The sequence below is a fragment of the Cynocephalus volans genome, chromosome 11 (genome assembly GCF_027409185.1).
Source record: "Cynocephalus volans isolate mCynVol1 chromosome 11, mCynVol1.pri, whole genome shotgun sequence".
Taxonomy (NCBI): Eukaryota; Metazoa; Chordata; class Mammalia; order Dermoptera; family Cynocephalidae; genus Cynocephalus; species Cynocephalus volans.
In genome coordinates this window covers 96,674,623-96,695,032 of record NC_084470.1, presented here as the reverse complement: position 1 = coordinate 96,695,032, position 20,410 = coordinate 96,674,623, and the positions used below count along the sequence as shown (strand labels likewise).

The window sequence follows — 20,410 nt, the reverse complement described above, 5'->3', positions numbered from 1 at the left end:
AGTATAATGCCCACCAAACTGAGAAGTCATCTTAAGACCGAAGAACAAAGCAGGCCATTCCATATGGTTTACAAGGAGTTTATTATTATGATTGACAGGTGAGTTAATTACAGCGAACAGATTGGGCAGAGTATCAATCTGGGTGCTATGAAGCTGCTTTCTTTGCAACCCTGGTGGGTGGCCATGATGGGGAAAGAGCTGAAGCTTGTAAGGGACTTTGGGACAAAAGGGGAGCTACGCCAAAGAGCAAAAGGCTGTGCAAGTGCAAGATTCCCAGGCTCCTCTCAGTCACCTGCGAGGGTGATCCTTGGGGTTGCTGGTGTTGTTCTCTTTATCTTACACAAGCATAGCATTCTGTTCCTTTTCCTTTCTTGGTTGCTAAGTAACCTGTGCAGAAAAAAGATTATAGCTATTGAAGCCAGAGCTCTGAAGGCCATGAGGATGAAGTGAGTTCTGACCAGCATCCCTACAGTGGCTCTGCTCCATGTCTGTCATCCCTCTCCCAGCAGCAGCAGGTGAGCCAAGACCAATGCCAATGGCAGAAGCCCAAGAGGGCACGTGAAAGCAATCCCAAGTCCCTAGTGGGAACTGGCCCAGTTATGCTACGTTCTATTGGCCAATGCAAGTCAATGGCCAAGGCCAAAGTTAAGGGGCAGAGAAAGTCATTCCATCCATGGCAAGGTCTTACAAGGGTGTGCTGCAGGAAGGGGTGAACTCAGACTAATTTTCAATATACCACAGGAGGAAGAGGGGAGGCAGTGTGTCCAGTTAAAAGGCCTCCATAGACATCCAGGTGAGCAATGGTGACACAGATCAGAGTGCTAAAAATGGAAGTGACAAGAAATATCTGTTGAATGAGTGAGCACTCTCACACCTTGACCATTGATTACATTCCCGAGAATTCATGCTAAAGACAGAATCTAAAATGTGAAGATGTTCACTGCAGCGTTGCCTATAATAGGGAAGGATGGGAGCAACTTACATGTGCATGAAATGTGGCCCCTGAACTCTGAACCTTAGAGAGTGTAGCAGAAAGAGACCAGGCTTTGGGGTCAGAGAGAACTTAGTTCGAATCCCAGCTCTTTCCCTTTTGAGATATGTGACCCTGAGCAAGTCACTTCACCTCTCCAAGCCTCAGGTGTGGAGGAAGAAAATGAAAAGTCATTTCAGAGCAGGACAGAGAGAGGTCACTGGTGTCAGAAAGGGCTTTCTAGACAAGCAGGACTCAAGCTGGGGAAAGAGGGATATGATTTGTAGAGGCAGAGGGAGAAGGTAGGCATCCCAGCTGAGAGAGACACAAAGCCAAAGGCTGGTGGCAGGAACAACGTGACATGTCTTGGGAAGTGAGGAAACTGTAAAATCGAAGCTGAGATGTTGGAAAAGAGAGCGGAGGTGATGATGCCGGGTGGGGTTGGGGTGCTTGACCACAAAAGTCCGTGAATGCTGAGCCTGGAGACCGAGTACTGGGGTCAGGGTCAGTGAGTGCAGGTGTGGCTGTGCTTGGACTTGACCACTGCTCCACAGCTGTGACTCAAGTGTCTGTCCTGGGATAGCCCCTCATGGACCACTGACGTTCTTTTGTTTAAGATATAGTCCATTATGCTGTGTATGGACTTGCCTTCCCTTTTTGCTCTTGGGGAACCAGCAGACCTTGGGTTCCCTGCCTGTTGAGCCCTTCATTTGATATTGATGTCATCATCCCACTCAGCCCTCAGAGCAACTCGGGTAGGGATTATGGTTCCCATTCTCAGATGAGGCCCCTGAGTTCAGAGAGGTTAGGTAAGAGCCTAGTCTAAAGCCACACAGCTCCCACCTGTTCAGCAAAGGGGCTCTTTGCCTTCTCTGGGAGTCCTTCCTGAGAGGGGTGTGTGCATGTGTGTGTATTTTGCACCTGGGTATGTGGGACTGCCTGTATATTTGGGCATATCTGGGGTTCTCTGCATGTTCTTGTGTCTTTGTGTATAAATGATTCTGTCTCTATTGTGTGTTCCTATGGGTCTGTATCTGTGTCATTGTACCCTCATATAATTCCTTGTGTGTGTCTGGGTCCCCATATGTGTCTCTGAATGTGTCTCATCTGTGAATCTGTGTGTCCATGTGTATCCTTCTTGTGTATTCCTGTGTGTCTCTATGTCTCTGTGTTCTTGTGGGTGTGTCTGAATTCCTGAATTAGTCTTTGTGTATGAAGAATAAGTGACATCTTCTCTATCCCCTACTCCACCTCCCTGCCTATTCTGTCCCACCTTAGGAGATGGTGACCCTGGCCTCTGTCCCCAGCATGGAGCAGCCTGGTGCTCTGACCTGGCCAAGGCAGCTCAACACTTAGCCCTCTACCCCAGGCCCAGAAGTGAAATTGTCATGATTTCGTAAAGGGCGCTTGAAGCCCCAGCCCTTACCATCCCGACAGCTGCAGTAAATCTGTTTGAGACCTTCTCCGGATATCCACTAAAAAATGACTCTCAGTGACAGGGTGGGGAGCAGATCCGTCTGCGCGACTCAGCCAGAATTTATTGAACTTTCTTTTTTAATTTATTTTAATTTCCCCACCTCTCGGGTCCCAGTGGCTCGTTAATCACAGGGCGCCTGCTGTGTGAGGTCCTTCCTCAGTGCTGCCTCATGGCGTCCGGCCACGCCTGTCCCCCCAAAGCAGATGGCGCACCGATGTCCTGTCCCCACCCTCAGGCTGTGTCCTTGATAAAGCCAAGCTTATCCTTCATCAGGACTTTGTCCTGACTGCCTTCCTCTCTCTGCTTTGTGAAATGCTGGCTGTGATTAATATTGGCTAGCCCTAGGTTTTGGAAGAGGAGGGCTTGAGAGCATGTTTATGGGGAAGGGGCTTCAAGTGTATTATCAACGCGGAATTCAGAACCCACTTGTGCAGGATCTCTCCATCTGACCCTCCGGATCCACTCCGCCACCTGCCCCCAGCCTGGGAAGCCAGCCTTTATCAATGGCTCCTCGGCCCTTGGCTTCTGTTGGGTTTGGCCATTGGGGACCCTAGAAGTTGATCAGAGGGCAGGAGGAAAGAGAGAGGTATTTAATCCCCTGGTTCTGTCTCTGTGGGGTCCTTCAACGGAAGGTTACAGCTCCTGTCAAGTCCATCTCCATACAGCCCCCTTTTCTCTGGGTTCTGTTAATGCTGCCTCCCCGGCCCCCTCAGCTCAGAGGTGCTAACAGGCCTCCTCTTACCCTCCCTGGGTTCTGCTCTATCCCTTGTGTACTCTGCTCACTTTTATAAACAGTCCTCTTATTAAGTTATCCTCAAACTATCCAGTTTGAGGATGCCATCTATTTCCTAGCAGGACCCTGGTCAATAATACACTCTTTTTCCTCAGACCATAAGCAGACACACTATTACTGTTTTCAATTTTTTAAAAAAATTAACTATATTTTTTCTGATGACAAAAGTGTCCAATGGGGAAAAGCCAGAAAATAAAGAACTGTCATTTACCACGTATCTATTCTGTTCCAGGCAAATACCAGGCTAGGCACAGTCCACATTTCCTTGCAACGGCTCTGTGAGTTACATTTTACTACTCCTGTTGGACAGATGAGGAACCCAAGACTCAGAGAGGTGGTGTTACTTGCCCACAGTCATACAGCAAGGTAGTGGTGGGCCTAGGAGTGAAAACCAGGTCAGCGAGATTCTAGAGTCCTCCCTGCGGCCCCGCCCTCTCCTCAGAAGCCCTTGCTTGTCTGAGCATCATTCATGACTCTTGAATTGCTCTCTGGCTTCGAAACCAATAAAGGAAAAGCCATTTTCTGTAGCCAGTTGGGCCCTTGGAGTAGCCCTGGAGATGTGCCCAGCTTCGGCTTTTGGCATGGCCAACCCCAGGATGCTTGTGATGGATGTCTCTAGCCCCACCTTTTTGTCTCAGCTATGGGCCAGAGTTAAGAGCAGCCATTCCTTGTGATTTCTCCCCCAAGTATCCATGCCCTAGATCTACACCTGCAAGATCTACACCCACAGGTGCTGATACAGGCATCAGAAATAATGAGGGTTAAGTGGGTCTGCAGAGAGGGCAGGAATCTTCTGCCCTTGGCCAGTTCCCTCCCACCCCTGACCTGCACACTGTGCCCTCTCCTGAATTCCCTGCCCCTTCTTCTCCAGCTTTTCCAATGTTAACCATCACTCAGAGCTCTGCTTAGCCTCACCTCATGCTTTAAGCTTGACTGAACATCTCTTGTCCATAGAGACATCTTCCCACAAAGCACATCATCAGTGCTATGTGTCTTGCCACATAGTTGTTATCTAGTTGTTTCTGCTGATTTTTGTCTTGTCTCCCAGCTGCCCTGTGAGTTCCCTGGGGCAGGGAACAAGTTTGTTCTGTCTTTCTCACTCACTCACTCACTCACTCACTCACTCGCTCATTGATAGATATACTCACTTGTGTATTTACCCCTTGACTCACTCATCCATTCATTCACTCAGTCACCTAAAGTGTTATTATCCTTAAAAGCTTCCTGGCCTCCTTTTGGCCACATGTGGATGAGACCAGGGAAATGACCATCTTGTAAAAGTCCAGGTCAGAGGTTGTTTACAGGGGCTAGGCTGAGTCACACAACCCTGGCCTTGACCTTGATTTGTCTCCCAGAGACTCAAGAGACTTTGGGTCACTTCCCCAAGAGGAAGCCTTCTCAGGTAGAATTGGAGCTCCCCCTATAAGGTGCAGAATAGTTAAAAAAAAGTGGCTGGGACTTAGTGAGCCAGGAGGCAGGACAAAGCTCCCTACATCCGGCTCCTCCTGGCCAGCTATACTTTCAGTATCTGAGAGGGTGTGTAACATGGTGGTTAAGCCAAAGACTTGGTCTTCCACCTGGTGACTTTGGGCAACTTGCCCAACCTTCTGGGTCTTACCTGGCTCATCTGTAAAGTGGGAATAACTGTAATGCTTATAGCATTCAATTTTTATGAGGATTTAATGAAGCAATACATGAAAAACACTGCATAAGGACTAGAATGTAGTAACCAATTAGCACTGGCTGAAAATTTGTTTATTTTTGTCATTATTTAATTATTATCATCATCCTCCTTTTACAGAAGAGAAAACTGAGCCCTAGACATGTTAAGAGATGTCCCTAAGGCCCCCAGTGAATCAGGGGCAGAGCTGGTGCTTGAGCACAGGCCTTCACAGTTTGAGGCAGAGGCCAAGCCTGGGGCACTTGCTTTGGTGCCATGTGGCTCCTCTTCCCTGCCTTGGCATTGAATAAGCTATTGCCCAGCCCTGGGAACCCTTCACTTCCTTGAGTTTCATCTATTAGTCATTAGGTTGCAAGTGACAGAAAGCGCAGCTCAAGCTGACTTGAACAAAAAAAAGAATTTATCAACTCCTGTCACTAAAGAGTCCAGTGATATGTTCAAACAATGTCATGGAAAATCAGTTACACTCCTTGGTTCAATTAACTTTGTGGGAGCATCATTCACAAGCAGATCTTCCCATGAGGTGGCAAAAATGTCTCCCAGCAATTCTGAACTTATACCCCACAACCCCACCACGTAAAGAATACTTCTTCTCACGTAGTTTCAGCAAAAAACTCAAGTTTGTATCTCATTGGGCCGGCTTGGCCATACTCTGTCCTTGAACCAGTCCCTGCAACGGGGGACATTCATGCTCTGATTGTCCAGGTCTTGGTCACAAGGCTCCCAAAGTGGTGGCAGCCCCACAGAAACCAACAGGCCCAAAGGCAGGGAGGGTGGTTCTCTGTCTCAAACCTCCTAAATCCTGTCACAAGAAGAAGGGGGACTGGAGGCCAAGCAGACAAAAACAATAGCCACCTATACAAATGGGAGTAAGACTTTCTCTCAAGTTTCTTGTGACAATTGTTTGCGATCACGTAGAGAAAATTTCTGGTACACCTGTGGGCCCCTAAGTGGGGCTCTTTTTTTTCTTGTTGTCCTTGATGTTCATTTGACCCAACTGTATCCTCTTGCCCTTCCCAGTGCTCAGCACTCTGCTTCCAACCCCTTCCCTACCTCGATCTCTCTTTCCTGAAATCATGGCCAGGATTTAGATCTACAGCTCTCCCGAATTCCCGGTACAGAGCAGGAGGCCTTATCAGTCAGGATTACGAACAACAGAACCCAACTCTAGCTAGCGTAGCTGAAAACAGGAGTTTATCACTCAGCAGGAAGGCCAAAAAGGGTCAGGCTTCGGACCCAAACAGGGCCCTGCAAGGGTCCAGCCAGGCAGCAAGGACTTAACCATCTGTCCCAGTGCTGTCACTGCTGCAGTGTGAATGTCACCCTAGACTCCTCCATTCAGGAGTCTAGGTCCCAAGAAAGAGAGGGTTCTACAGGGCAAGCTTGGATTATGTGCCAACCCTTTGGCACTGGGAAGTGAGACAGTATAGCTGGTGCCCTACCAGGACTCCACTCGATGTTATAAGGCAAGTCCCCAGAAGGGGAGAGGGTCCTTCTGCTTACTGGAGGTCAAAGATGGATAAAGTGGCCAGAGCACTGCAGCACTCCAGATGCACACATGGGTTCTCATGGAGCAATGGAAAGGAATACTTGGACTCTCCATAGGGACTGTGGGCATCTCCTTGGGCCATAACGAAAGTCTCCATCAGTGCCTGCTGGGCCCCCCTCCTCCACCTGTTGTCACCCCAACTTATGACTCAGTGTTACTAGCATAGTAATACCTGCTCCCCCACTTCCAATATTCAGGGTGGAGACTCCATGTATTCTGAGGACAAACTCTAATTAGCCTGGAACATCCGGATAGAGCCTGCTTATGGCTGACAGCAAGATAAATATACCTAAATGGCCAAGATGATTTGGAGTTGGTTTTCATTTCTCTCCCATAATAAGAGAAGCGATGGCAGGGGCAGGGGGCTTGTTATCTCTGGCAGGCTTGATGGATGACGAGGTGTCTGATCCACCAGTGCTGTCGGCTTCCTGGCAGGAAGACGTCTATCACCCGCCCCCGCCCCACTGTGGCCCACCTGAAAAGTGTTTCCATCCTCATCGGAATTAGCATATGCCCTCTGGAGATGACCCAAAGACAAGCTCTATGATATGTATTTCAAAAGTCAGAGTCGCACTCATCATGGGCCTTTGGGACATCAGATTCTGGGTTAAAGGATGGCTTCAGGTATTTATTCCTTCAAAATACTTTTATTAAAAAGCTTCTTTAATTTAGTGAGAAGAAGTAACCAAAACAACAGAGAATTTTTCAAAAGGAAAAACAAATTTTCCTTATGCATCACCATTTTAACACATTAGCTCTTTTCATCTATATTCCCTTCTAGTGGGGTCGAGCAGGAAAGGCTTTGGAATAACACAGATCTGAGTTCAAATCCAAGTTCCTCTAATCCCTGGCTGTGTGACTTTGAAGAAGTCATTTTCTCTCTCTGAGCCTTGGTTTCTTTAAACAGGCAGAGTAGTCCTGACCCTGCAGGGCTGTGTAATTAAAGGAGAAGATGTGTTCAGGACACCAGGAGTTGGTCCCATCCTCACAATTCTTGTCTGTTCCCCTCTCCAGTATTTTACCTTCTCCTCAGCACCTACAATGTGCCAAGCTCTGTGACAGCAGAACACAAACTCTGTCTTTAGGAATATTCCCTCTGTTATACAAACACATGTTGACTTACCAGATTAGCTAGCAGAGAACACAGAATACAAGTACAAACAGGTAAGTTTTGAAGGGTGCAGAGAGGATGTCCTATTCATGTGTAGAATACTAGATCTACAGCCATGTTCCCTCACTAGATGGGGTCACCACTGACCAACTGGACCCTACACTGGAGACACTGCCCCAAACTAAGCCACAGATTCATGTGCCTACATGTATACATTGACCTGTACAAGTATACTTGGACACAAATACACATGTGCACACGCACATCATATAGACATAGACCCACACACATGCATACACACGTGTACATGTACATGCAAAGCATAAGTGCGCATGCATGTGTGTGCCATATAGACATGAATCTATGCATGTGCATACACAATCCCACACCTGTACACACATACAAAGATAGATGTGCATATGCACACCATACAGACGTAGACTCGTGTATGTACATGCACATGGGTACATGTGAAGATGCAGACACATGTGCACAATCACAGGCATCCATACATATGAGCACATGTTCCGTGTTAGCTAAATGCATCAGACAATACTCCCAGAAGTCCCTCCTGTGCACCCAGCTCCATGCTAGCCCTGTGGGCTTATGGTGTTCCTGCAGCCCCCAGTGCCCTTCCTAAGCACAAGCTCCACTAAGCACGCTCTAGCTAGGCAGATGATTGCTCTTTGGAAACAATCTGGCCCAAAAAGACTGGCAACTCGCCACTCAGCATGAATGTAGGACCTTATAAGGGGCACAGGGGTCTGGGTTTGTGGGGTCTCATGGCTTCCACTTGTCAACCTAGACTGTGAGGGTGGAAGGCTGGCTTGGACTCTGAGCCCAGATGGGGCAGACTCTGCCTAGTGTCTCACAGGGAGTGGGCTGCCTCAACCCCTGGACATGATCCATCTCTGGACCTCCCTGCCCTAGGGAGGTGAGGCAGGGGACAAGGCATCACTGTTCAGGAAGGGGAGGGAGAGGAAGCAGGTCCTCAACAGCTTGGCCTCGTCGTCTTGTCCTGACTCTTCCCATCCTTTAGGGCCTGGCTTTTGCCCCTCTGCCTCCCAGAAGCTCTCTCTGATTGCTCTCGCCTGAAGGTCTCTAAGACCACTCCCTGCATTTTTTTTTTTTTCTTATAAATATCTTGTCTCCTTAGTGTATGTCCAGAGATCACGGAGGGAGGCTGCCCTTTGCTCCTCTCAGCACAAAAGACAGGCCAGGCAGCTTGTGCTCGCTCCCTCCAGGCTGAGTCCGGTCATTCATGTATTCATTCGTTCATTCACTCAACAAATCTTTATTGAGTGCCTGCTGTGTGCCAGGAACTGGATAAACAGCAGGGAACAAGACAGACCAAGTCTTTGTCCTCATGGAGCTAAGGTTCTGGTGGGAAAGGCAGAAAATAAACAAGGGAATAAGGAAATAAATAAGTACCCAATTGCACCTAATGGTAAAGTCTGGGAAGGAAGAGAGAGTGTGATGGGCATCTATTTCAGCCAGGGTGGTCAGAGAAGGCCTCTTGACATGCCCTTTCATCCAAGGTAACTCAAAGACTCGCCCAACAAGCCATCCTTGACCCTTCAGGTTGGATCGGTGGTCCCTCCTTGGGGCCTTTGAGCACATGGCACATTGTAATGTAATTTATGTGAATGCACCCGTCTCTCCTCCCAGACTGCTAACACCTTCAGAAGAGAGTCCCTGTCTGAATCCTCTCAGTGTCCCTAAAACTCAACACAGGGGCTGCTCAGGGAATGTTTATTACATGAACTAATGAATCAACGAAGTGGAGCACACACCATTCAGAAGCCGGCAGAGCGGAGTGAGAGCCCAAGAGGAGAGGGTGAACAGAACGGGGGAAACTGAGGCAGGAGAGTTTCTTAAAGGAGCAATGGTGCATTCATAATTCACCAAGCAGCCAGAGGGATGGTCTGAAAGACTACATCTGATCAGATCTCTCCCCTGCTTTTAAACTCTGTATTTTTCCCGTTGACTCGAGAATAAAATTCAAACTCCTTACTCTTCAGGGCCAACAAACCAACATGAGATCTGACCCCTTCCCACCTTTCTCTTATCTGGTACTGGTACTACCCCCTATTGTATACCCCAGGCCTAGAACCATGCCTGACACCTGCACATACACTGGAAATAATTGTTGAATAAAAAAACAAATCAGCAATTGAAATGAGAACTGAAAAATATTTCCAGTGGATTCTACGCTAACAAACCTTTCCATTTGGTCAAAAATCTCCAATGGAATGTGTAAGGGGGAATTTGGATTAGAGAGACTTCTGGATAAAGTGTCTATGGAGAAAGGGCAGACACTAAATGGACTCCTCTCAGTGGAATGTCTTAAATAATTTTAATGATCTTGGTGAGGAGAGAACCTTTATTATTTTGATGGTAAAAGCAGAAGATAAAGGAAAAAATTGACTATATAGCAGGTACCGTTTTCTGTAATTAAAAATCCACCATATGGTAGATATACAAACCTATACATGTGATAAAGTTACATAGAACTAACTACACACACACACACACACACACACACACACAGAGTCCGAGTAAAATTGAGGAAATCTGAATAAGATCAGCAGATTCTATGAATGTCAATGTCTTGCTTGTGACATTATACTATAGTTGTAGAAGATGTCACCATTAGAAGTGGGTGAGGGTACCTACAATCTCTTCATATTATTTCTTACACTGCATGTAAATCTACAATTATCTCAAAATAAGATTAATTTAAAAATAAACCACCATAACAAAATTAAAAGGTAAGCTGGGTAGAGCTGCTTCAGGCCCTTCTACAGCTCAGGGTTGAGAAAGACTCTAAAATATCTGTGGGACATCGATGAATAGGGAGCGGAGAGGCTTTGAGAGAGACAAAGACAGAAGAACTAAGGGGAGGCAGGGTCTGGGAAATTAGAGCCCACCCTGAGACCCAATACATCTTCTGCTGTTACCAAACCAAGAGGAAGTTCATCGTCCACCACCCCAAAGTGACTAAAGAGTCCCTCACACCCAAGTTTGCAGTGATAAAGATCAGCATTTATTTTGAATGGCCAGTCAAAGGAGCCTGTGGCAGCTGAAGGAGCTTTAAGACCTCGGACTCCCAGATGGCTGAAAATCACAAGTATTTATAGAGCAAAATCATGAGTGGGGGTCCAGGGAGTTATGTGGGGAACTGGTGGTGCAGGGTGAAGTCCACACTATCCTGGCATCTTGACTGATATTTTCCATGGTGCCTTAGAGTCCAGGTTGTGCCTGCTTCAAAGCAGTCTTGTAGTTGCAGGTGGTCAAGATTGCAACTCAAGACTGGCATCACAGATGTTATCTTATGCCATCAGGTATTCATTTAAGGAACAAATATCCTGACCTTCAAATCAAGTCTTAGCCTAATCAACTCTACCCTTATCTTATTGTTAACTGTACTTTATTGCTACTCTGAGGAATCCAGCCCATCAGCTTGATCAAGCAGTTTTTCTTTTGTTACTTCCCTCTTACCCCAGCCAAGGCCTGTTCTGACTGGGGTCCAGGGAAGAGCCAGGGAAAATCAGGAGTCTGTCTCCCAGTTTCAATCCCCTCTTCTCTTGATAACATCTCAATCCTCAGGGGAAAGTGGGCGGGGACCACTCTGGCTACTTTGTGCTGAAATGGGGTAAAGAGGCATCAGGATTTAAGGTGTAAAATCTGGACATATTCAGTTCAAAATATTCCTTGTCCCAGGCTGAATTCTTGAGTTCTGTAATATCAGAGCATTGGTTCCTTTATCCATTGCCTTGCCATAGCATTCAAAACACATTTTGTTAAGACATACACAAGAAAAATCAACAATATAGCAAGCTGCAATTTTATTATACCTGTAAGCACAGAATGAATTCCCCATGGAATCCAAGAGAAGAAAACCAGTCCTCTATTTCTTTTAATCTGGGCTCTGTAGATGAAACCCTTCTTGTTCAGATAGAATATAATCCAGGGCAATTCTATTGTGCAAAACTACCTGCACCAGGGAATTTATTTCAGTTTGTTGCGTAGCCATAGCCTGAGCTGTTTCATTAGCAATTATTCCTAGAGTTACTGATAAATTCCTAACCATGGCCTCTAGGCTAAGCGTTTCTAACCAAGGCACAAATATTCTCAGTAAAGTATATCCAATGCCATCTGGCTGGTACCTAGGCAGGTAACTTCTAGGTGTAAAGATTCCCCTTCTTGATCAAAAAAACAGCTTTAAATTGTTAGTCCTTTGCTTGGATTTGGAGATGTCATGAGTTGAAACAGGAGTGTCATGCACCAAGACACCCTAATAAATAGGCACCCCTATTTTTCAACTATTTAAACAGAAATAAGCCCATAGGACTCTGCGGTGTCCTTCACATAAACAAATATTTTGGAGGCACAGAAAGGACTCCCAAGAGGTTTTGTAAATTGAGTTAAGAATCTCGAGGGATGGCTGTCCGAGCAGACTGGAGCCATGGATCTGTTTTTGTCAGTTTTCAAACCTTCAGGTCCTGGGTCCATTTGCAAGGGTCCAGGAATTTTAAGTTGGGAGGTTCAGCCTCTACATAAACAGTTAACGGGTCAATATGGAAAGCATCTGGAACTTATCGTTCTGCTCTAAGTAAATCAAAGTAAGCTTGAAGTCTTATATATGAAACTGGCCTTTGGTTAATGTTAGGTTAGTTAGTTTATAAGCCATGGAGCTGTTTACTGGGTGGCTGCAATTAGCAAACTTAGGGTACAAGTCGATCCTCCTTTACTGCTACTCTGAGAAATCCAGCCCATTGGGTTGGTTGATTTTTTGCTATTTTGCTAATAGCTGTTTTTCTTTTGCTATATCTCTCTTCTCCCAGCCAAGGCCTGTTCTGACAAGGGTCAGGGAAACAGCTAGGGGAATTCAGAGGTCTGTCCCCAGTTTCACTGCAACAAGAAGATGTGGGGGGGGGGCACTGGGAGTTAGAAACAGTGTACATACTCACCGTTAGATTAGCCCATTATTCATTTTCAAAAGCATAGCTGTATTAATCTGATAAGAAACTACAGTCTTGAGAATCAAGCACAATTTGTATTAGTGAAAAAAAAAGCGAGCTAGGAAAACACAAGAGTACTTCAAAAAGTTCACAGAAAGATTTGTATTATCTTTTAATTCTATTTTTTCAAGAACCATTGGAAGAAACTACCCTCCTATATGCAACCTAATGGCTGGATTCTCAGCTCCATGAGAGAGAGAGAGCAGGGTCCTGAGCTGTTGTCCTGTTGGGTTTTGTTTTAAAAGGTATTATCATTATTCAGGTATTGGTGAGATCAACAGATCAGGAGAAAATTGCCATTGAAAAGGTAATTTGTTACACACAGTTCTCAGGAGGTGGGTGCACAGCACCTCAGGGCCACGCGAGGGCCACGGCAGCAGGGTTGGTCAGGAAGGGGTTGGGGGGGGGGACGGAGCAAAAGCCTTTATTGCGGTTTCTGTGGGAAGGAACAGGGAAGCAGGGCACACAGGGATAGAATTGGCTACTTGAGATCATTTCAGCAGGTTTTGGGGCATAAGGGCTGTCCCCAGTTGTCTGGTACCTGGCCCTGGAGTTATTAAGGCAGGGCAATTGTGACTCTGAGTGTGAAAGCATCCTAAAGAAGGGGGTAGGGGGTGGGCTCGAGACTGGCTAGTTTGCATGTGAAAGGGGTGCTCCCAGGAGAGTTGTTTACTCTCTAAGAGCAAGGCCCCAGATGTCAAAGCATCAGAAACACATGGTTAATACAGTCCCCAAGGTCTAGAATAGGTCCTGGTACCTTCTGAATATTTGGTGAGGAAGGAAGGAAGGAAGGGAGGGGAGAGTTAGCTTGCAGAGGACACCGCAGATGCCTGTACCATCCTCTTGAGTTCCTTGGGCTGCATGGGAACTCCCCTCATCCGTCCCCAGCTTCCCAGGAACTGTCCTCTGCACAGGCAACTCAAATCCCTGCTTACAGAAAAGCAGCGAATGGGCTTGCCAGGGGCGATGTTCCAGCCATCTTGCCCTCCACAAGGCAGCTTTTCTATCCATCCATGCTCATGACTCCTTTTGAGCCTTATTTATTTATTTAGCAGCTGGCTAGTACAGGGACCTGAACCTGTGACCTTGGTGTTATAAGACTGCGTTCTAACCAACTGAGCTAACTAGCCAGCCTCCTTTTGGACATTAGAGGGGATGTTTGCTATTGTTTTGGGTTTTGGTGCTCTTTGTTTGTTTGTGGATAGGTAATGCTACACAGAGAAAAAATTCAATGGGCTGACAGTGAAAAGCAAGCTTCTCCTCACCCGCAACCCCCATCCTTCCCTTCCACAGTTCCCCAGGTCCCCTTCTGCAGTGTCCTCTTCTCTACACAAGAGCAGAACAGTCCCTCTCCCGTGCCATACCACAAATGGTAGCATGACATACACACTGTTCTCCACTCTTCTTTTTTCACTTAATATATCTTGGAGCTTATTCCACATCAGTGAACATGGAACTGCCTCATTCTTTCAAAGGCTGCATAGTACCATATAGTTTCAGATGGGCCCTAGTTGATTTGAGCAGCCCACTCCTGATGGACAGACAACCCGGCTGTTTCCGCTTCTGGCTTCTACAACCCATGCTGCACTGTACCCTTGTGTACACATCCTCATGCACAGGTGGACTATCCGTAGGATAAATTCTGAAAAACAAAATTGTCTTGTGCAAGGTATGTATATGTTAAATTTTCAAATTACTACCCAAAGAGGTTGTATCCATTTACAGCATCACCATTGTATATGAAAGACAACATGTCTGTCTGATTTAGTGCTTAGCCAGAGTGGTGATTCTTCAAATTTTGGAGTGTGGTTGGGAGATCATGCCTGGGGTCCAGGTTTGTAATTTGCCCCAAGCCAACCATGTGACCCTGGAGGCACAAACTGTGCCTGGAAGTTGGGAAGCCAAATCAGGCTGTCTCTCCAGACCTCTTTCTTCATCTAAAAACAAGGAAAGGACTTTTTACCTGGCGATTTAAAAATTTCCCTCCACTTCTAACCTTCAAAGTCACTTTGCCTCCCCAGGCCACTGTATCCCTGTTTGTGAAGTGGGACCATAGTCCCTACCTTATTTTTCTTGCCACACGATAAGAAGGTGCAAGGAGATGTGGGCCTGCTCTTTTTCAAGAGATTTTCAACAGAAGCCATAAGTCCAGTTCTTTCCTAAGTTCTCCTGGTTTTAAAATGTTGGTTATTCAGATTTTTCAAAACATTGAGTCAAACAAAACTGCCCACAAGCCGGTTGTAGCCCAGGAGAGTGGGATGCCCCAAAGAGAAGGAATAATATGCAATGCCTTTGTGATCCCTCCCAGACCACTGGCATGGCCTGGGGCACACCACAAGTACTCGGAGTTTGAGACTGAAGAACTAGTGTATGTGGAAGCAGAGTAGTGTCGAGAATGTAGAGAGAAGATCCTTCACCCATGTGCTCCCTCCGCCCAAAATGGGGTTCTCTCTAAGTGAGCCTGGGTAATTCTCTCTCATCCTTCTAGTTGCGGCTCTCACTGCCCCTCTGTGAACCTTCTGGAAGTCTCCTAGCATACTCAGAGGCTCTGGCTCCGGCTCCCCTGCCTCAGCGCCTTGCATCCAGACCTACGTCACCCTACATAGTAACTGCATGTCCAAGCTGGTGTCCCTTTCTGCTTCTGAACTGCTTGAGGGCTGGGCTTGTTTTACTTCTGTGTGCCTGGGACCCGCCAAAGAGCCTGGCACACAGAGGGTAACTTCTAAATGTTTCAGGATGGAGGCTGTACCCAGGGCTGTGGCACTGTGATGTGGCAGTGTTCTCTTGCAAGGTGTCACGTGAAGGCTTGGACTTTGAGGACTAACTAGCAGACAGGTTCTTTGGCATCTATGCCTTTCTCCTCCCTGTATCCCATTCCCTTCTTTGCCTGGGTGGGGTGGATCCCAACAGACTTCCGGCCCAGGGGCTGCAAACTCTAATGTTCTTCCTCAGTGACTGGTCAACACACAGAGAGAGACATTAGGGAGTGATGGGGAGCGTGGTGACGAGAAGCAGCCAGGCTCAGCTACAACTGGCTGTTGCCAGGAGGAAATGAGGGCTGGCTCTTTTTCAAGAGATTTTCCAACAGAAGCCGTTAAGTCCCAATTTTTCCTAAGTTCTCCTGTTTTTAAAATGTCGGTTGTTCAGATTTTTTCAAAACATTGTGAGTCAAACAAAACTGTCCACGAACTGGTTGTGGCACACAGGCCACCAGTTTGGAATTCTAACTCCCTCTGCCTCATTGCACAGATGAGAAAATTGAGGCCCAGAGAAGGGGAGGCATTTGCCAGAGGTGACACAGTCAAGATCACAGCCAGGTCCCATTTGTCCCTCTCTCTTTCTCTCTCTGCCTTGACTGTCTTTCTGAATCTTTCTGTCTCTTTTTGTGTGTGTCTGCTCTGTATTTCTGTCTGTATATCTGTATTTCTGTATCTCTCAGTCCTCATCTCTCATCTCCTACTCTCTCTCGGGTGCCTCTTTTAAATCGTGTGCCTCTCTCAGGATCTGTCTCTCTCTGCCCCCTCCACGAGTGTTCTCCTAGAAAACACACCTGCTCCGGAGCTGGGTGCAGAAGCGCCCCCGCGGCACACCCCATCCTGCGCCAGTCTCCTCGCTTCCCCTCCCGCCGCGCCGCCCCAGCCCCAGTTTCCGGAGGAGCCGGCGGGCGTGTCCCGCGGGCCGGCTGCCGTCAGCGCCCCTGCCCCCGCGGCCACGACCCCTCGGCTCTGACTTCACCCGCGTCGCCGCAGCGCGCGGTATAAGAAGCGGCCCCGCCGAGGATCGCGCCGCCGGCTCCGGGTGCAGCGAGCGCTCCTGGAGTCCCGACGCGCGGCTCCAGAGCTCGAGTCCCAGGACCCAGACGCGGCCCGCGGAGCCCGCCGGCAGGTATCCGCCGCCAAACCCTCCGGCCCGCACGCGGCGTCCGGGAGCACCGGGAACGCAGCCCTCCGCGGCCTCGGCTACCGTCCCGGAGCGCCTCCGGGGAGCGGTCCCTGCCCAGGCGGGGGCGCTGCGGGGCGCCCGGGTCTCCAGAGCGCGGCCGGGACCCGACGGAGGCACGGCGCAGCACGCTGCGGCGTCCCCTGCGGGGCACTCATGCCCCCTGCCGGGGCGCTGGGAGCCGGGGGTCGAATGGGGGCTACCGTCCTGCGCTGCCCGGGTCCCAGCTGCGGGACCGCGCCGGGACGTGCGGGCGGAGCGCGGCACTCGGGGCGTCGGCCTGAGCGCTGGGGCCTCGACTCGGACGCTGGAGATAGAAGTTTTGCTTTGGAATCTAATCTTGTCGTTAGAGTCCGCATCTCAGCGCTAGAGTAGGAGTTTAGCGTTGGAACTAGGATTTTAGCGCTAAGGTGCAGTTGCTCGCAGAGTCACAGAAGTGCAGCGTTACTAATAGAACCTGTGCGCTGCAAGTGAAATTGGAGCTGCAGAACCTGAACCTTAACGCTAGAAATGGGATCTCGGCGTTGCAGTAAGGACGTTGGCCCTGGAGAGTTGGGATTACAATGGGGCGATGGGAACCTTAGGGATCTCACCTGCAACACGGCGTCAGCGTCCCGCGTCGGGCCAGGCGCTGCGCCCCGGCAGTCACAGCCCGGACGGGTCAGCCCCGTGGGACGCTGAGCGCGGAGGCTCTGGGGGTTCCACAGCTCGCGCGGGCAGACCTGGGCGCGGGCGCGCACGTTAGCACCTCGATGGGTGTCACGCCTCGAGGTGACAGGTGTGGGCGCAGAGCCCAGGCAGATCCCCCTCGTTGTCCCCGACCCCGCATAGGTGGCAGGTGATTCTGCTCTCGGGAGGGTGGTTGAAGGTGCGTGGTTGGTTCTCCCGCGTCGGGCCTCGGGGACCCGCTGGGAGAGGGAAGGAGGAGATGGAGCGGGCGGGCGGGGATTCGGCGCGCTCAAGCTCTCTCTCTGTCCGCTTGACCCCAGACGCCGCGATGCACAGTCCTTGGTTGCTGCTAGCCCTGGCAGCAACCCTGACCCTGACCCTGACCGGTGTTCCCGGAGGCCAAGCTCAGCCCGAAGCGGCCCAGCAGGAGGCCGGGATGGCCACCGAGGACCCCGGCCCGGACGGCTTTTTGCACCAGACAGAGCGCCTCCTCCACCTGCTCCTCCGCGAAGACCTCCAACGGCTTCCAGGGGACCAGGGCGAGCACTCAGGTGAGTGGGTGGGGGGTGTCCGAGGCTGCGGGAGGCCTAGTTGTCCATGGCTAGGGGAGGCCGTGGGGAGGGCTGGAGGAAACCTGAACGCAGAGAGGAGAAAGCGACTTGGTCATCCAGCTTCCTGCCTTTCAGAAACCCCAAAACTCTCACTGGCCACTCGGCAGGGACTTGAGTTGGTCGTTCCTGGGGATCAGATTCCTTTTCCATCTCAGCACTGGGAGTATTTCACAGAGAGCAGACCTCCAGTGTGGAAGATTCTGTGTACCTGGGGGAGAGTCTCTTTGTGTGTGACTGTTTAAATTACTATTTACTAGGTACTTACATGCCAAGCACTGTTCTAAGCACTGCAAACACCCTATCACACTGCTCTCATAACAACCTCTTAATTAGATACTGTTATTACCATCTTGCACAGAAGAAAACCGAGGCTCAGAGAGATTAAGAGAATTGTTTATGGTCACGTAGCAGAGCTGGGATTAGAACCCAGTGGCGATGCCTTTGACCGCTGTGTGAGTGTGTGTGTCTGTGAGGCCTGAGAGGTAGGTGCAAGACCATGACTCAGGGTGGGTGTTGCAGGAAATCTGTGTTGACCGGGAGGAAGGCTAGAGTGGGCAGAGGTCATGGGATATCTCACTGACTGGTCTCTTTCCTTTCCCAGAGTCCCAGATCCTTCAACCCGACTGGCTCTTCAAGCATCAGCATCCAGGCAGAAGGGAGGAGGAGGCAGAAGAGGGAGTTGAAGAGGAGGAAGAAGGGGAGGCTGTGGGACCCCACAAACGGCAGCACCCTGGCCGACGGGAGGATGGGGTCAAATGGTCAGTCTCTGTAACCCAGCACAAGCGGCAGCACCCTGGCCGGCGCTCCCCCTGGCTTGGGTACGCTGTCACCAAGAGGCAGCACCCAGGCAGACGGCTGGTGGACCCCAAGGCCCGAAGAAGCTGGGAAGAAGAGGAACTGGAGCGAGAGGGAGAGCTGCTGGTGCCTGAGAAACGCCAGCATCCTGGCAAGAGGGCCCTGGGAGGCCCGTGTGGGCCCCGAGGAGCCTGTGGTCAAGCTGACCTCCTGCTGGGGCTCCTTGATGACCTAAGCAGGAGCCATGGAGCTGAGGAAAAGCGGCAGCACCCTGGGCGGCGGGCATCCTGGGTCCCGGGGCCCCTGGAGGAGTGAGCCCAGTTTCCTATAAAGTCAAGTTTGGGATCTAAGAATGTCTTGAGCCCTGTGTCCTACCCCATCATAACCCCTGCTTTCCCCACTCCTTAGATCCCTGACTGTAAACCTGAGCCCCCTGTACACACAAGCACCCAAGCCCCTGGCCTTGCCCTCTTCCTTTAGGGACACGAGAAAGCCAGCCTAAAAGTTAAGACCCCTATTTACCCCACTTTGCTCCACAGGCAAGGGGGCAGATCCCAGAGTCCCTCACTCCCCGACTCCCACAGGCCTGCGCCCCTTCCTTATCCCTGGCTGAGATGATCCTTCTCTGTCTTCTAAGGCAGGGTGCTTCTGGGGAGGGCAGCCAGTGAAGGGGAGTGGAATTGAAGCTTTGACATCCAAATCCATCTTCCCTCCCTTGCTCCATGTGGCAGGATTTGCCACATGTAAATTCCCCCACCCCCAGGTCCCAGGATCTCCTTTGCTTCTTGGGCGTCCTTTTGAGGGTGGGCAGAGCTCTGACCCACAGTTGTGTTCTGCTGCAGGAAGCATATGTAGGTTGGAGAGACCGTGTGGTGCTCTGCTGTGGACGGCTGTGGAAATAAATGTGTAGGAATATTTAAACATCTCCCTGGAAGTCCTGGCTTGTATATAACCCTCTTGGCACCTTCCCCTTGTCAATGACAGTCATCCTAATGATAATAAAACATGTGTCTGAATAATCACAGAGCTCTGTGGTCACAGTTCTGTCGCAGCTGGTGTGGGGTTTCTCTTCAGCATTGAGTGGGATATTTAAAAGGGGATGGGACTAGAGCCCCCCAGCTCTGTTGTAGAGGGAATCAGGGACCCTGGGGGATAAAAAGTCCTCTCTACTGTCACCATCTCAGAACACACTTGGGAGGTAGATGGGGGTTCTGGTTCTGGAACCCATTTGACCCTTGGGGAAACTAGGCCTGGAGAAGAGGAAGACTTGCCCAAAGACACACAGCTGGCTGAGGTGGAGCCATGGGTCTGAGACACCAGCTCAGGGCCCTGCCTTGAGTTTGTCTGATTTTGTAGGGGTGGGGGTAGGAAGGGAGGAGCAGTCTGGCATGGGTCTGTAATACTCATGGTTCTGTGGCAGTAATGGGCAGTCTGTGTCACCCAACAGCCTGTTACCTAACAGGCATGAGGAGGGCAAAGGACCAGGCTACAGTCAAGACATTCAAAGCAGGGCTCTTCTGGGGCCAGTCAGGGAGGCAGGCTGGGTGCAAAGCAAGAGGGAGTGGTGGGGACTGGAGCAAACTGAAGAGGTCATCTGAAGACACTTAAATCCAGATAGTTTAAGAAACATTGTGTGAATCAAACAACAACAGCAACAGTAATAATATATAATAATAATAATACACTTATTATGTGTCAGGCACCGTCTGAAGCACTTTACATGTATCAGTTCTTTTAATCCTCATGACATTCCTTCCAGGTATTGCTATTATTATGCCCATTTCACTAATG

The 20,410-nt window shown here is 49.4% G+C and overlaps 1 protein-coding gene across 2 annotated transcripts in view; it reads left to right on the top strand.

Moving 5' to 3' along the window:
• The window catches only part of TRH (thyrotropin releasing hormone), a 28,483-nt gene extending 9,192 nt beyond the window's left edge, over positions 1-19,291 (top strand). Inside the window, exons 1-3 of one of the 2 annotated variants that reach the window (XM_063115328.1) lie at positions 16,411-16,490; positions 17,534-17,764; positions 18,426-19,291. In XM_063115328.1, the coding sequence (XP_062971398.1) occupies positions 17,542-17,764; positions 18,426-18,934 (732 nt within the window). In that variant the 5' untranslated portion in view covers positions 16,411-16,490; positions 17,534-17,541 and the 3' untranslated portion in view covers positions 18,935-19,291. Of the gene's footprint in view, positions 1-16,410; positions 16,491-17,533; positions 17,765-18,425 lie in introns of those variants that run through there. The other variant, XM_063115327.1, reaches the window with a different exon arrangement.
• Positions 19,292-20,410: the final 1,119 nt, after the last annotated feature.